The 15,142-nt window shown below is 41.3% G+C and overlaps 1 protein-coding gene across 1 annotated transcript in view; it reads left to right on the top strand.

Moving 5' to 3' along the window:
* Positions 1-5,838: 5,838 nt before the first annotated feature.
* Positions 5,839-15,142, top strand: part of LOC106573228 (homeodomain-interacting protein kinase 3) — a gene marked incomplete at its 5' end in the record, with an annotated part of 52,089 nt that continues 42,785 nt past the window's right edge. The window contains one exon of the mRNA XM_014148069.2: positions 5,839-6,770. Within this exon, the coding sequence (XP_014003544.2) occupies positions 5,839-6,770 (932 nt within the window). The remainder of the gene's footprint in view (positions 6,771-15,142) is intronic.

The following is a 15,142-nucleotide window of genomic DNA, read 5'->3' on the forward strand; positions in this document are numbered from 1 at the left end:
CTCCTCAGTCTGCACCCCCACCCATTTGTTGATTACTTACACAGAAAGGTCAGTCACTAGTGATTCGATTTGACTTAGTTACTAGTGGCCTCTTACAGCAGGCAGCCTTTACAATCCTGAAATGGTGAGGAGTGTAATTCAACACTAGACCAGGGTCTCCTACCAATGATGGGGTATCAGGCTACTGCTTGTATGGACAGAAGGCGTTGCAGCTGACTCTTTTGGTACTTAGCTAGTGTGGTAACTAGTAAGTGTTGGAGAAGGTTTATGAAAATAATGATGAAGAATTAAGACTTGCTGTTCTGATTTATACCACCACAGGGTACCCCTGAGTGTGAAGTGAACCTTTCATGGGGTATTCCGTTTATTTTATTTTGCACTGTTCCTTTTGGTAGGATGACATCACTTCAGTTAATGTGTGATGCAACTATCAATCTGCTTTTTGTGTTATCTTTTGGTTTTTACAATTTAAATTAGCAACTGAAGTAGGGATGGGCATTTAATATTATGTTACTGTTCATATTACTTTTTGGGGATATTCTGATTTGCCAAAATACAAAATAAAATAGCTACTGACTCTCAAGCAATCAGAATTATGTTTGTCAGGGGTCTCCAACCATTTCCAACATGAGAGCTACTTAAAAAAAAAAATGTTTTACTTATTGTGAGCTACTAATTTTAAATCATTTCCCCCTTTTCAAATAGGCACATTCTTCTCTTCTACTCTCCCTAGCAACTCTTCCCCGGGTCCTTAGTGTACAAGAAAAAGTGCACTCTGTTTTCTGTCAATATACCTGATAAAATAGTGGCTAATTAACAACTCTATAAAATCTGTGATTGTTTTATATTTTTCCTTGTAGAATATTTTTTCAGTGACAATTACAATTGTTCTTTTTTATTTAACTAGGCAAGTCGAGAACAAAGTCTTATTTATAATGGTGGCCTAGGAACAGTAGGTTAACTGCCTTGTTCAGGGGCAGAACAACAGATTTTTTTTCCCCTTGTCAGCTCGGGGATTCGATCTAGCAACATTTCGGTTACTGTCCCAACGCTCTAACCACTAGGCTACCTGCCGCCCCTCTTAAAGAAACAACAAAATTTGATGTTCTGAGTCCTTGTTGATGCTTAAATCACATAAGAAGATCTGGAATAATTTTAATTGCACCTCTGGCCCCCTTTTACGTTGCAGATCTAGCGAGGGAAGAATGTGCTGTCTAATCTGCTGGTCTAGTGACAGTTCTGAACTGCTGCTGTTCATTTCATAGCAAAGTTTGCAAATGACAAATAATAGATACACTTATTCATGATATACTTCTGCCAGGTAAGCCTACTTTGCAGTTATCATTTAATTGAAGGTTTTGGGGCAAGTATTTCTGTCGGTGGAACATGTGAAAATTGCATGTACTTGCAGAATTGTTTGGCAAGCTCATAGGTGGGCTGCGAGCTACTGGTAGTGTGCAATTAACCTGTTGGAGACCGCTGATGTAAATGCTAGACAGCGGGCATGCTTCTTTTCTCCGGTAGTTTGGCTAAAAGCAACAGAATGAAAAGTCAGATTTTCACCATAATAACTGATTTTGTAACAAAAGTTTTTGGGGTGAGTGTTTTGCATTCATCTGTCAGGTATTGTGAAAACCGTTAGGTGAGCACCTGTAATTGCTTTTTGAAGTGGGGGAAATGGCATAATAATGTCAGGGCAACCTGGGGGCTAAATGCGCAGCAGTAGCTCAATGCACCATTATAAAAACTGCATTCAAAAGTTATTACTCAAGACTTTAAAATGTCATGGGGTATACTTGTTGGTAAAAATGTCAAGGATAATTTAATTTAGACAAAAGCCATTCAATTGTTAAAATAGGCCATCTATATTTGCAGTACCTGTCAAAAGTTTGGACACCTACTCATTCCAGGGTTTTTCTTTTTTTTACTATTGTCTGCATTGTAGAATGATAGTGAAGACATCAAAACTATGAAATAACACACATGGAATCATGTAGTAAACAAAAACTGTTAAACAAATCAAAATATATTATTCAAAGTAGCCATCCTTTGCCCTAATGAAAGCTTTGCACACTCTTGGCATTCTTTCAACCAGCTTCACCTGGAATGCTTTTCCAACAGTCTTGGAGTTCCCACATATGCTGAGCACTTTCTGGCTGCATTTCCTTCACTTTGCAGTCCAACTCATCCCAAACCATCTCAATTGGGTTGAGGTCGGGTGATTGTGGAGGCCAGGTCATCTGATGCATCACTCCATCACTCTCCTTGGTCAAATAGCCCTTACACATCCTCGGTCATTGCCCTGTTGAACAAATGATACTCCTGCTAAGCACAAACCAGATGGTATGGCGTATCGCTGCAGAATTCTGTGGTAGCCATGCTGGTTAAGTGTGCCTTGAAATCTAAATAAAACACAGACAGTGTCACCAGCACAGCACCATCACACCACCTCCATGCTTCAGTGGGAACCACACATGCAGAGATCATCTGTTCACCTACTCTGCGTCTCACAAAGACACATCTATTGGAACCAAAGATCTCACATTTTGACTACTTTGAAGAATCTCATATGAAATATATTTTGATTTTAAGACTTTTTTTTGGTTACTACATGATTCGATATGTTTTGATGTCTTCACTATTATTCTACAATGCAGAAAATAGTAAAAATAAAGATAACCCTTGAATGAGTAGGTATTTGACTGGTAGTGTGTGTGTGTGTGTGTATATATATATATATATATCTCAAGTACCGTAAATCTTCAATTAATAGCCCCGGTGTTTATTTGCTTAAATCGCTCAACACAACAGGCGCTTATTAGAGACAGGAATCTAGTTCATCAAGGTGTCTTATTTCCTTAATGCACACGTTTTGCTCATTTGCGTAGTTGTTTAATTCCAGCATTTTAATTTGTTTCTTCATTGTTATTTACACACATTCGCAATTCTTTTTTTGTTGTTGTCTTAGTGTGCCTCTTCCTTTACGAAATATTTATTCTCCTCTTTGACTGTGCTTTTCGGTAGTTCTTACTTTTGTCACATAAGGGTGATCAGACTATTTCTACTGTTCTGTACACCCAAAATTGTTCTGTTTTTGTGTTTGCCAGTTAGCGATCAGTACTCAGCTGTTAGCAGCCAATGGCTAGTAGTTTCTTACCAGCAATAAAAACAGATTTACAATTTTAAGTCAATACTGAATTATTTAATGTAAGAAATCAAACATTAAATAATTTATGATAAGCTCGTCAACAATTTAATTTAGACCCAGCGTTTTATTTGCTATAATGTTTTCTGTTGCCCAGCTATTAAAACACAGGTGGCTATTTGAGACTCAGGGCTTAATTAATTGCAGTTTTACGGTAATTGAATACTAACGTCTGTTCGGATATTCAATTAACCATGCCCCTCCCTAAACTAAATCCATTTCAATACGAAAGACACCCATTCGTCTGTCTGAACATGACATACAGTGCCTTCAGAAAGTATTCATACCCCTTGACTTATTCCACATTTTGTTGTAGCCTGAATTCAAGATTGTTTAATAACCCATGACAAAGTGAAAACATGATTTTTGAAACAAATGAAATGTAGAAATATCTCAATTGCATAAGTATTCACACCCCTGAATCAATACTTTGTAGAAGCACCTTTTACGATGATTACGGCTTTGTGTCGTCTTGGGTATGTCTGTCAGCTTTGCACATCTGGATTTGGTGATTTAAAAAAAAAATTCTTCATTGCAGATTTTCTGAAGCTCTATTAAATTAGTTCAGGAGTAGCTGTGGACAGTGATTTTCAAATGGCATTCAAGTATGGCCTTTGGCTGGGCCACTCAAGGAGTTTTACGTTCTTGTTCTGGAGCCATTCCAGCATTTCTTTGGCTGTATGCTTGGGGTCATTGTCCATTTGGAATGTAATTCTTTTCCCCAGTCTAAGGTCGTTTGCTCTCTGAAGCAGGTTCTCATCAAAGATTTGCCTGTATTTGTCTCTCTATACTCATTGTTCCCTCAAGCTGTACCAGTCTCCCAGTCCCTGCTGCTGACAAGCATCCACATAGCATGATGCTGCCACCACCATGCTTCATGGTAGGGATGGTGTTAGACGGATGATGAGCTGTGCCTGGTTTTCTCCAGACATAGTGCTTTGCATTCAGGCCGAAGAGTTACATTTTTGTCTCCTCCGACCACAGAATCTTTGCCTTTTTGCAAACTGAAGGTGTGCTGTCATGTTTTTTTTCTTCTCAGGAGTGGCTTCTTCTGGCCTCCCATAAGGCCCAGATTGTTGAAGTGCTGTAGAGACTGGAGAACATGCCAGAAGGACTACAATCTAAGCCAAGGAACTCTGTAGTTCTGTCAGAGATGTTATTGGTCACCTCCTTGACCAAGGTCCTTCATGCCCGGTTACTCAGTTTGGTCAGACAGCTCTAGGCAGAGTCTGGGTAGTTTTGTATTTTTTTCAATTTCCCAATGATGATGACCACAGTTATTGAAAATACTCAATTTATGGACAGTTCCTTGAACTTCATGGTATAGTTTCTGCTCTGACATGCACGGTCAACTGTGGGAACTTAGAGAGGTGTTTCGAAATCAAACAATTGATTTGGCCACAAGTGGACTCCAAGTTGTAGTGACATCTCAAGGATGATCAAAGGAAATTGGATACACCTGAGCTCAATTTGGAGCATCATAGTAAAGGGGTATGAATAGTTATGTAAATTAGATCTCTGTATTTAATTTTCAATAAATTGGCTAACGATCAAAATAATCTTTTACTTTGTCATTATGGGGTATTGTGTGTAGATGCGTGACGAAGAAAAAAAATATTTCAACTATTTTGAATTCAGGCTGGAACACAACAAAATGTGGAATAAGTCAAGGGGTATGAATACTTTCTGAAGGCACTGTATTTGTGCCCCATGGTGTAACTATTGCCATGTCAGCATAAAATCTTTCCATACTGTTTGAAGCAAACACTCACTCTGATAGAATCCTCAGCACAGCTAAAACTTTCATGTTTCCCAACTTTGATCTAACAAGTGCTGGTACTCCAGAGACTATAGTGACAAGATGAGACATTTTAAAAGGTAATGCTGAAAGGTTAGCTTTTGACAGGCTGGCAGGTTGGCTGTCTGTTTGCTTGTGGTCTAGTGTCACATAGTTTGCTGTTTTGAATAAAGCCCCCCCCCCCCATCTACTGTAGTTCCCTTTTTTGCTTGCTCTGCTTTTCCTACCTGAGGGAGACAGACACAGCATAGCTCGCCCACAGAGGGATGGGATTCCCCCCTCGTTACATTGATATGGTTTTACTTTTTTGCTGAATGTGCCCCGGTAGAGCTTGCTATGGAGAACCGATGGAAATTCTGGAAACCACATGCTATCTGATCTAACTGAAATGTCTAATTGCCTCCTCCATAGCAATTTTTGTTGGAAATTGTGTTGAGGTGGCCTAACAATCAGCCACGTAACAACAACGTGGCTGGCTAAGTTTTATTATACAGCGTGAAGAAAAATGTATTTTGGATAGTTATTGCCTGCAAAACCAGAGATGGGGTAGTTGTAAACTAATCATTCCCATTCTTTCTCTCTTACAGGTATGGCCTCAATGTTGGTGTACCCACCACATGTTTATCAAACACAAACGAGTGCCTTTTGCAGTGTGAAGAAACAGAGTTGAGCTCAACAGCTGTTTTGTTTTATGATTGGACCCTGTCGACCTATATAATTGGAATAAACCTTGGCATTGCCCAGCCTACCAATATCCTCCATTTAAGACAAACTTCAACATCTTGTAGACCCCTGTTTGGGCAGGACATATCTTTGCAGGCCGCTGCATCCCTGAAAGAAGTACACAGTGAGTTGCTCCAAAAAACACCTCGGACCCAGGACCGAGGCAACTGTCCAGAGAAGCCGGAACAGCAGTGGAGCTACAGGGGCAGTCAGACTGGGTAGAGGGGACTGTGGCCAGAGAAGCAGCAGTGAAGGAGGTGAGGAGATAGAGAGCGGGGGAGGTTTGAACTCGTTGAAAAGCCCCCTGCAATGTGGGCTGAAACGTCAGGGTGAGCACCCGGAGAACAGTGGGAAAGCCATGCAGATAGTGGAGGACGTTTCCATGATACCTGCCATGTTGCAAACTAATATAGGGAACACGGTGGGGGGAGTGCCCCGCAAACAGAATGGGGGAGGGACTGGGGCTCGCAATGCGGTCGGGGATGGGGACTACCAGTTGGTGCAGCACGAGGTCTTGTGCTCCATGAAGAACACTTACGAGGTGCTGGAGTTCCTGGGGCGCGGCACCTTTGGACAGGTGGTGAAGTGTTGGAAGCGGGGCACAGGAGAGGTCGTGGCCATCAAGATCCTAAAGAACCACCCATCGTACGCGCGACAGGGCCAGATAGAGGTGGGCATCCTTGCCCGTCTGAGTGGCGAGAACGCAGATCAGCATAACCTGGTGCGGGCCTTTGAGTGCTTCCAGCACCGCAGCCACACCTGCCTGGTGTTTGAGATGCTTGAGCAGAACCTCTATGACTTCCTCAAGCAGAACAAGTTCAGCCCGCTGCCATTGAAGGTGATCCGGCCGGTCTTACAGCAGGTGGCCACTGCGCTGAAGAAGCTCAAGAGCCTGGGCCTGATCCACGCTGATCTGAAGCCAGAGAACATCATGCTGGTGGACCCGGTGCGACAGCCTTACCGGGTGAAAGTGATCGACTTTGGCTCGGCCAGCCATGTGTCCAAAGCTGTGTGTTCCACGTACCTGCAGTCACGCTACTACAGGTAGGTTGGGCCTGCCCTTTTACTTCACAATAATACAGTTTAGTACTGTGACCTGACTACATGAATAAAGTGTTGTTCATGCCTTTATCTTCATAGAAATATTTTAAAAGTTGGGATGAGAAATCAGGACAACTCCAGTTAGGCTACCAATTAAGCGCTGACCAGTCCAAGATACAGGGGTAGCATTTCACAAGGGTTAGTCTATTGTCCAGAGCTTTATGCATTTAGGCCATTATGTAATATGAACAAAGGGCCCTGTAATAACCTGCAGGTTTTTCAGAGGGAGCTTGACGGCATGCAAACACTTTTCCTGCACTGCCTCTGTTAACCATCAGACGGTCACACCCAAATGGGCCTACATTACGTAACCTGTTGAAGGAACAGAAATGTTTACATGAACAAGAATGCCGTTAATGTTTTACATGTTTCCGGATGAGACACATGGAAAATTCTCGATGTCTAATCCTTTTGGCCACTACCATATATAGGCCTACGCTTCCAATTTAACAAGTATGTGAAATGTTGAAACGGTGTTACGTAACACACCTCCGTGACCCGCTTCGGTGTTATGGTGCTTCTCAGAAATGGTCCTGGTCTATGAAGAGCTTAGAAGGCCAGTTTATTCTCATGGCTTGGCTGCATATAGCCAGAGAGGTCAGTAGGCGGGGGGAAGAATGTTGCGTGTAAACGCACATTTAGAGTCCGGAGAAAGGCATTTGGACGTTCCTCTGTTTTAGATTGCACGTGTGTGTGCAGCACACGGCACCAAGGTATTTTTATTTTCTTTCCATCTGCATCTTGGTATTGGGAACAGCAGTTCTCATGTTCAGTCAGCCATGGAGCTTGTGTCAGAGGCTGACATGAGGTTCACAACAGCTAAGGCTGGTTGCCTGCCTTCTGAACTGTACACAGTGAACAATTGGCTTCTCTTGGATTAAGATTTCCATATCATTATGTGATAACTGTAGTTTATCTAGGTGTAGACATGCCAGTATGTCCAATGAACTCAACCTACGCAAACAGCAATATGTGAACACCCCTGCAGTTGCACACCTGCTAAACTTCCCCCTACGCTGCTCATGTAGGTGTTGGACTTATCTAATTTCTTGATGTTGATTATGTAATGTTTCAGTGAGGGTACAGAACCTGTGTGTGACTTTGTTGCACTCAGGTTATCAGTCAAATAGATATAAAAAGGAACTGAGTGCACAAACTGGAGGTTGAAACCGAGTGTTTCGTAAGAGGGATATTACTTCATTCATAGCGCTACTTTTTTACTTCTCAACTAGACCCGGAATGCAGCTCTCAACTATTACTGCTGGATTAAATCAGAAATGTGTTCTAATTACAATGCATAGACTGCTGCCTGTGACATGTATTTTAGGCCTTATCGTTTTATAGCAGTGGTCACCAACCTTTTCTGAGTCCAGGTCACTTTGAGTCAAAATGTAAGCTGAGCTCTACCATATTTTTTTATTTTTTTTTTGTAATATGATTTAAACTTAAGCCTATGCAACATTAACCAATTAAAAGCAGTTCTGTAGCAATAAGGTTTGTGCAGTAGGCTATAGGCCCAATACATTATCACAGCTGTGCTTGAATTGCCCTGCCAATGTTGTTCTTGTCAGACTGTTTAAACATTTTTGGTATACACTAGTAATAGATCATTTGTATTACTTGTGGCACAGCTGAGTGAGCACAATGTATACGTTTTTGTTACTGGACTGTTGGCCTGCATCTGATGGTCAGTCTGAGGGGAAGGAGGGAGCAGCCGTGAGGCTGCCTCTCACCAGACACCGTCCCCTCCGCTCTCCCTCATTCCGCTGAGAAAAGGGGACACAGTCTTCCAGCTGATGGCGAAATTTAACTCGCACTGCATTATTTCTGCCTCCGAGACCAGAGAAAGCGCAATATTCCTTGATATTAAATAAGACACAAGCCGCAAATAATAACGGAAACACTTTGCTATACTCATTCATTGCAGCTGGTTGTAGCATGAGTGGAAGTAGGGAAAACGCACATTTCATGGCTTTATAAAGGGTTGAACAAAGTGTTGACAGGGCCGAATAACAACTTACACATGAACTTACTCATAAAAACAGCAGCTCTTTGCTGTATTCATTGAGTCTCTCTAGTCGTGGCTTTGAAGGTTTTGAAATCTCACATCAACTTTGCTGTGCATTCAAGGCTTCTTTTTACAGTCTATGGCATGAGGTAACTGAACTCGGATCACTGTCTCCAATCTGATTGGAGAGCGGTAGCCCTATAAGTGGACTTAATTTGCTCTCCGGGCCTGCCAGGTAAGTGGAGTTCGACCTTCAAACACACATGGTTCAAAATGGGAACACTTTTTTTCCTTCCCGGCACTAGGGCTGCTGAATCAAGTGCACCTATCGTCAACAGCGCTGTATTTTTTTTATTAATTAAAAAGAAAAAATGTTTTTGCAGAAATTTTGGGTGATTGACTGAATGTCTTGGAGACTACTAGTTGGTGACCACTTTTTTTTTTTATCGGAACATGTAAAGTGAGTTTTCTGAGGTACCATACTGTGCCTTAAAAGCTCTCGTTTAGTTTTTTCAAAGTCACTACAATGTCTTTTGCCTCTGCTCTCATTTGTACCTGTTGTTTGCAGTCTTCACTTTGCCTCCCATAAAGGTTACCTATATGTCTGGCATGTTTCAAATGGTAACCTCTTTTCTGACATCAATTATGCAAATCCAAGGACTGCAGGAAAACCCTGGTCTTGAGGGCTTGGTAAAATACCCTTAAAACCTCAGGATCGGTGTCCCTATACTGGGACGGTTGTTGCCTAATATGCCATAATGTGACAAGAAAATGTTGTATACAACAGTCAACTTTCTGGGACATAGACATGCTTTATATGGGCAGTTAGCTTAATTTCTTGTTAAAACAGACAAACAATAAATGAGGACGGTTGCTAAATGTCATGTGCCTTTTTAAATTGAAGTAGTTGCGTAGGTGTGTCTTTGCCTATGGTTTTGGGTTATGCCATTAACACATGCATCAGTTTCTTATTTTCAATGTGGTCAGTACCATAAACACACTGTTATTGATTGACCACGGTGAAGAGCAGCCTTTATTCATAGTCAGGCTCGTATGCTGGGTTGTCATGACTAAGCACACTTGAGGGGTGTACACAGTAATTTGTTTTTAGAAAGGCATCAATCCAACGTATGGTCAGACTGCTCCGAACTCTAATCACAGAAAGTATTCAGACCCCTACTTTTTCCACATTTTGTTACGCTACAGCCCTATTCTAAAATGGATCCCCCCCCCCCATCTACACACTACCCTATATAATGACAAAGCAATAACTTTTTTTTTTTTTTGCACATTTATTGAAAATAAAAAACTGATCACATTTACATAAGTATTCAGACCCTGCACTCAGTACTTTGTTGAAGCACCTTTTAGCAGCGATTACAGCCTCAAGTCTTCTTGGGTATGACGCTACAAACTTGGCACACCTGTAATTGGGGAGTTTGTCCCATGCTTCTCTGCAGATCCTCTCAAGCTCTGTCAGATTGGATGGGGAGAGTCTCTGCACAGCTGTTTTCAGGTCTCTCCAGAGATGTTCATGTCCGGGCTCTGGCTGCGCCATTCAAGGACATTTAGAGACTTGTCCCGAAGCCATTCTTGCATTGTCTTGGCTGTGTGTTTTAGGGTCGTTGTCCTGTTGGAAGGTGCACCTTCACGTAGTCTCAGGTCCTGAGCGCTCTGGAATGGGTTTTCATCAAGGATCTCTCTGTACTTTGCTTCGTTCATCTTTCCCTTGATCCTGACTAGTCTCCCAGTCCCTGAAAAAACATCCAGACAACATGATGCTGACACCACCATGCTTCACCGTAGAGATGGTGCCAGGCTTCCTCCAGATGTGACGCTTGGCATTCAGGCCAAAGAATTCCATCTTGGTTTCATCAGACCAGAGAATCTTGTTTCTCATGATCTGAGAGTCCTTTTAGGTGCCTTTTGGAAAACTCCAAGTGGGCTGCTGTGCCTTTTACTGAGGAGTGGCTTCTGTCTGGCCACTCTACCATAAACACCTGATTTGGTGGAGTGCTGCAAAGTTGGTTGTCCTTCTGGAAGGTTCTCCCATCTCCACAGAGGAACTCTAGAGCACTGTCAGAGTGACCATCAGATTCTTGGTCACCTCCCTGACCTAGGCCCTTGTCCCACAATTGCTCAGTTTGGCTGGGCGGCCAGCTCTAGGAAGAGTCTTGGTGGTTCCAAACTTTGTCCGTTTTTAAGAATGATGGAGGCCACTAGGTTCTTGGACCTTCAATGCTGCATACATTTATTGGTACCCTTCTCCAGATCTGTGCCTCGACACAATCCTGTCTCGGAGCTCTAAGGACAATTCCTTCGACCTCGTGGCTTGGATTTTGCTCTGACATGCACTGTCAACTGTGGGACCTTATATAGACGTGTGTGTGCCTTTCCAAATCATGTTCAATCAATTTATTCTCCCACAGGAGGACTCCAACTTGTAGAAACATCTCAAGGATGATCAATTGAAACAGGATGTACCTGAGCTCAATTTCGATTCTCATAGCAAAGTGCTTTAATACTTATGCAAATAAGTTCTGTTTTTTTTATTTTTAATACATTTGCAGAAATGTCTGTTTTCTCTTTGTCATTGAGGATTTTTTTATTTAACCTCTCTAGGGTATGTGGGATGAAATCGTCCCACCTACTCAACAGCCAGTGGAATCCCGTGGCGCGATATTCAAATACCTTAGAAATGCTATTACTTCAATTTCTCAAACATATGACTATTTTACACCATTTTAAAGACAAGACTCTCGTTAATCTAACCACACTGTCCGATTTCAAAAAGGCTTTATAACAAAAGCAAAACATTAGATTATGTCAGCAGAGTACCCAGCCAGAAATAATCAGACACCCATTTTTCAAGCTGGCATATGTCACATAAACCCAAACCACAGCTAAATGCAGCACTAACCTTTGATCTTCATCAGATGACACTCCTAGGACATTATGTTATACAATACATGCATGTTTTGTTCAATCAAGTTCATATTTATATAAAAAAACAGCTTTTTACATTAGCATGTGACGTTCAGAACTAGCATACCCACCGCAAACTTCCGGTGAATTTACTAAATTACTCACGATAAACATTCACAAAAAACATAATTATTTTAAGAATTATAGATACAGAACTCATTTATGCAATCGCTATGTCTGATTTTTAAAATAGCTTTTCGGCAAAAGCACATTTTGCAATATTCTGAGTAGATAGCTCGCCATCACGGGCTAGCTATTTTGACACCCACCAAGTTTGGCACTCACCAAACTCAGATTTACTATAAGAAAAATTGGATTACCTTTGCTGTTCTTCGTCAGAATGCACTCCCAGGACTTCTACTTCAATAACAAATGTTGGTTTGGTTCAAAATAATCCATAGTTATGTTCAAATATCCTCTGTTTAGTTCGTGCGTTCAAGACACTATCCGAAGGGTAAGTTACATAGCATATCGTGACAAAAAAAATCGAAATATTCCATTACCGTACTTCGAAGCATGTCAAACGCTGTTTAAATCAATTTTTATGCGATTTTTCTCGTAAAAAAAGCGATAATATTCAGACCGGGAAACCCTGTTTTCGTTCAAAGACAAAAAATCTAAAATGGTCTCCTCACGTGCACGCGCGCCCCCGTCTCATTGTTCTCAGATCGACCACTTACCAAATGCGCTACTGTTTTTCAGCAATGGCCTGCAAAGTCATCATTCAACGTTCTGCCGCCTTCTGAGAGCCTATGGGAGCCGTAGGAAGTGTCACATTACAGCAGAGATCCTCAGTTTTCAATAAAGAGAGTGTAGAAGGCCAAGAAATGGTCAGAGAGGGCACTTCCTGTTTGGAATCTTCTCAGGTTTTTTTTCCTGCCATATGAGTTTTAGAAGCTTTAGGGTGTTTTCTATCCAAATCAAACAATTATATGCATATTCTAGTTTCTGGGCAGTAGTAATAACTAGATTAAATCGGGTACGTTTTTTTTTTTATCCGGCCGTGCAAATACTGCCCCCTACCCTAGAGAGGTTAATACATTTTAGAATAAGGCTGTATAACGTAACAAAGTGGTAAAGGTCAAGGCGTCTGAATGCTTTCCGAACGCACTGAGCGACTGCATTTAATTATACCGCATCTGGTAGATGTGTGGTAGCTATACTGAATAAAATATAAACGCAACTATTTCAAAGATTTTCCTGAGCAACAGTTCATATACAGTGAGGGGAAAAAAGTATTTGATCTCCTGCTGATTTTGTACGTTTGCCCACTGTCTAATTTTAATGGTAGGTTTATTTGAACAGTGAGAGACAGAATAACAACAAAAAAATCCATAAAAACGCATGTCAAAAATGTTATAAATTGATTGGTATTTTAATGAGGGAAATAAGTATACTGCTCAAAAAAATAAAGGGAACACTTAAAAACCTCTTACATCTAGACGTTCCGCTAGCGGAACACCTGCTCCAATATCCAATGATAGGCGTGGCGCGAATTACAAATTCCTCAAAAATACAAAAACTTCCATTTTTCAAACATATGACTATTTTACAGCATTTTAAAGACAAGACTCTCCTTTATCTAACCACACTGTCCGATTTCAAAAAGGCTTTACAGCGAAAGCAAAACATTAGATTGTCAGCAGAGTACCAAGCCAGAAATAATCAGACACCCATTTTTCAAGCTAGCATATAATGTCACAAAAAACAAAACCACAGCTAAATGCAGCACTAACCTTTGATGATCTTCATCAGATGACACACCTAGGACATTATGTTATACAATACATGCATGTTTTGTTCAATCAAGTTCATATTTATATCAAAAACCAGCTTTTTACATTAGCATGTGACGTTCAGAACTAGCATACCCCCCGCAAACCTCCGGTGAATTTACTAAATTACTCACGATAAACGTTCACAAAAAACATAATTATTTTAAGAATTATAGATACAGAACTCCTTTGTGCAATCGAGGTGTCCGATTTTTAAAATAGCTTTTCGGTGAAAGCACATTTTGCAATATTCTGAGTAGATAGCCCAGCCATCACGGCTAGCTATTTAAACACCCACCAAGTTTAGCCCTGACCAAACTCCGATTTACTATTAGAAAAGTTTGATTACCTTTGGTGTTCTTCGTCAGAATGCACTCCCAGGACTGCTACTTCGATAACAAATGTTGGTTTGGTTCAAAATAATCCATAGTTATATCCAAATAGCGGCATTTTGTTTGTGCGTTCAAGACACTATCCGAAGTGTAAATAAGGGTCACGCGCACGACGCATTTCGTGACAAAACATTTCTAAATATTCCATTACCGTACTTCGAAGCATGTCACCCGCTGTTTAAAATCAATTTTTATGCAGTTTTTCTCGTAAAAAAGCGATAATATTCCGACCGGGAAAGCGTGTTTACGTACAAAAGAGAGAGAAAATAAAAGCATGGGATCCCCTCGTGCACGAGCCTGAGTCTCATAGTACTGTGACTGGCCACTATCCAAACGCGCTAATGTTTTTCAACCAGGGGCTGCCTCGATATCATTCAGCTTTTTGCCGCCTTCTGAGAGCCCATGGGAGCCGTAGGAAGTGTCACGTAACAGCAGAGATCCCCTGTATTGGATAGAGATAATCAAGAAGGCCAAGAAATGGTCAGACAGGGTACTTCCTGTACAGAATCTTCTCAGGTTTTGGCCTGCCAAATGAGTTCTGTTATACTCAGACACCATTCAAACAGTTTTAGAAACTTTGGAGTGTTTTCTATCCAAAGCTAATAATTATATGCATATTCTAGTTTCTGGGCAGGAGTAATAATCAGATTAAATTGGGTACTTTTTTTTATCCGGCCGTGAAAATACTGCCCCCTAGCCATAACAGGTTAAACAACACATCCTAGATCTGAATGAAAGAAATAATCTTATTAAATACTTTTTTCTTTACATAGTTGAATGTGCTGACAACAAAATCACACAAATAATCAATGGAAATCCAATTTATCAACCCATGGAGGTCTGGATTTGGAGTCACACTCAAAATTAAAGTGGAAAACCACACTACAGGCTGATCCAACTTTGATGTAATGTCCTTAAAACAAGTCAAAATGAGGCTCAGTAGTGTGTGTGGCCTCCACGTGCCTGTATGACCTCTCTACAACGCCTGGGCATGCTCCTGATGAGGTGGCGGATGGTCTCCTGAGGGATCTCCTCCCAGACCTGGACTAAAGCATCCGCCAACTCCTGGACAGTCTGTGGTGCAACGTGGCGTTGGTGGATGGAGCGAGACATGATGTCCCAGATGTGCTCAATTGGATTCAGGTCTGGGGAACG

The sequence above is a fragment of the Salmo salar genome, chromosome ssa16 (assembly GCF_905237065.1).
Source record: "Salmo salar chromosome ssa16, Ssal_v3.1, whole genome shotgun sequence".
Taxonomy (NCBI): Eukaryota; Metazoa; Chordata; class Actinopteri; order Salmoniformes; family Salmonidae; genus Salmo; species Salmo salar.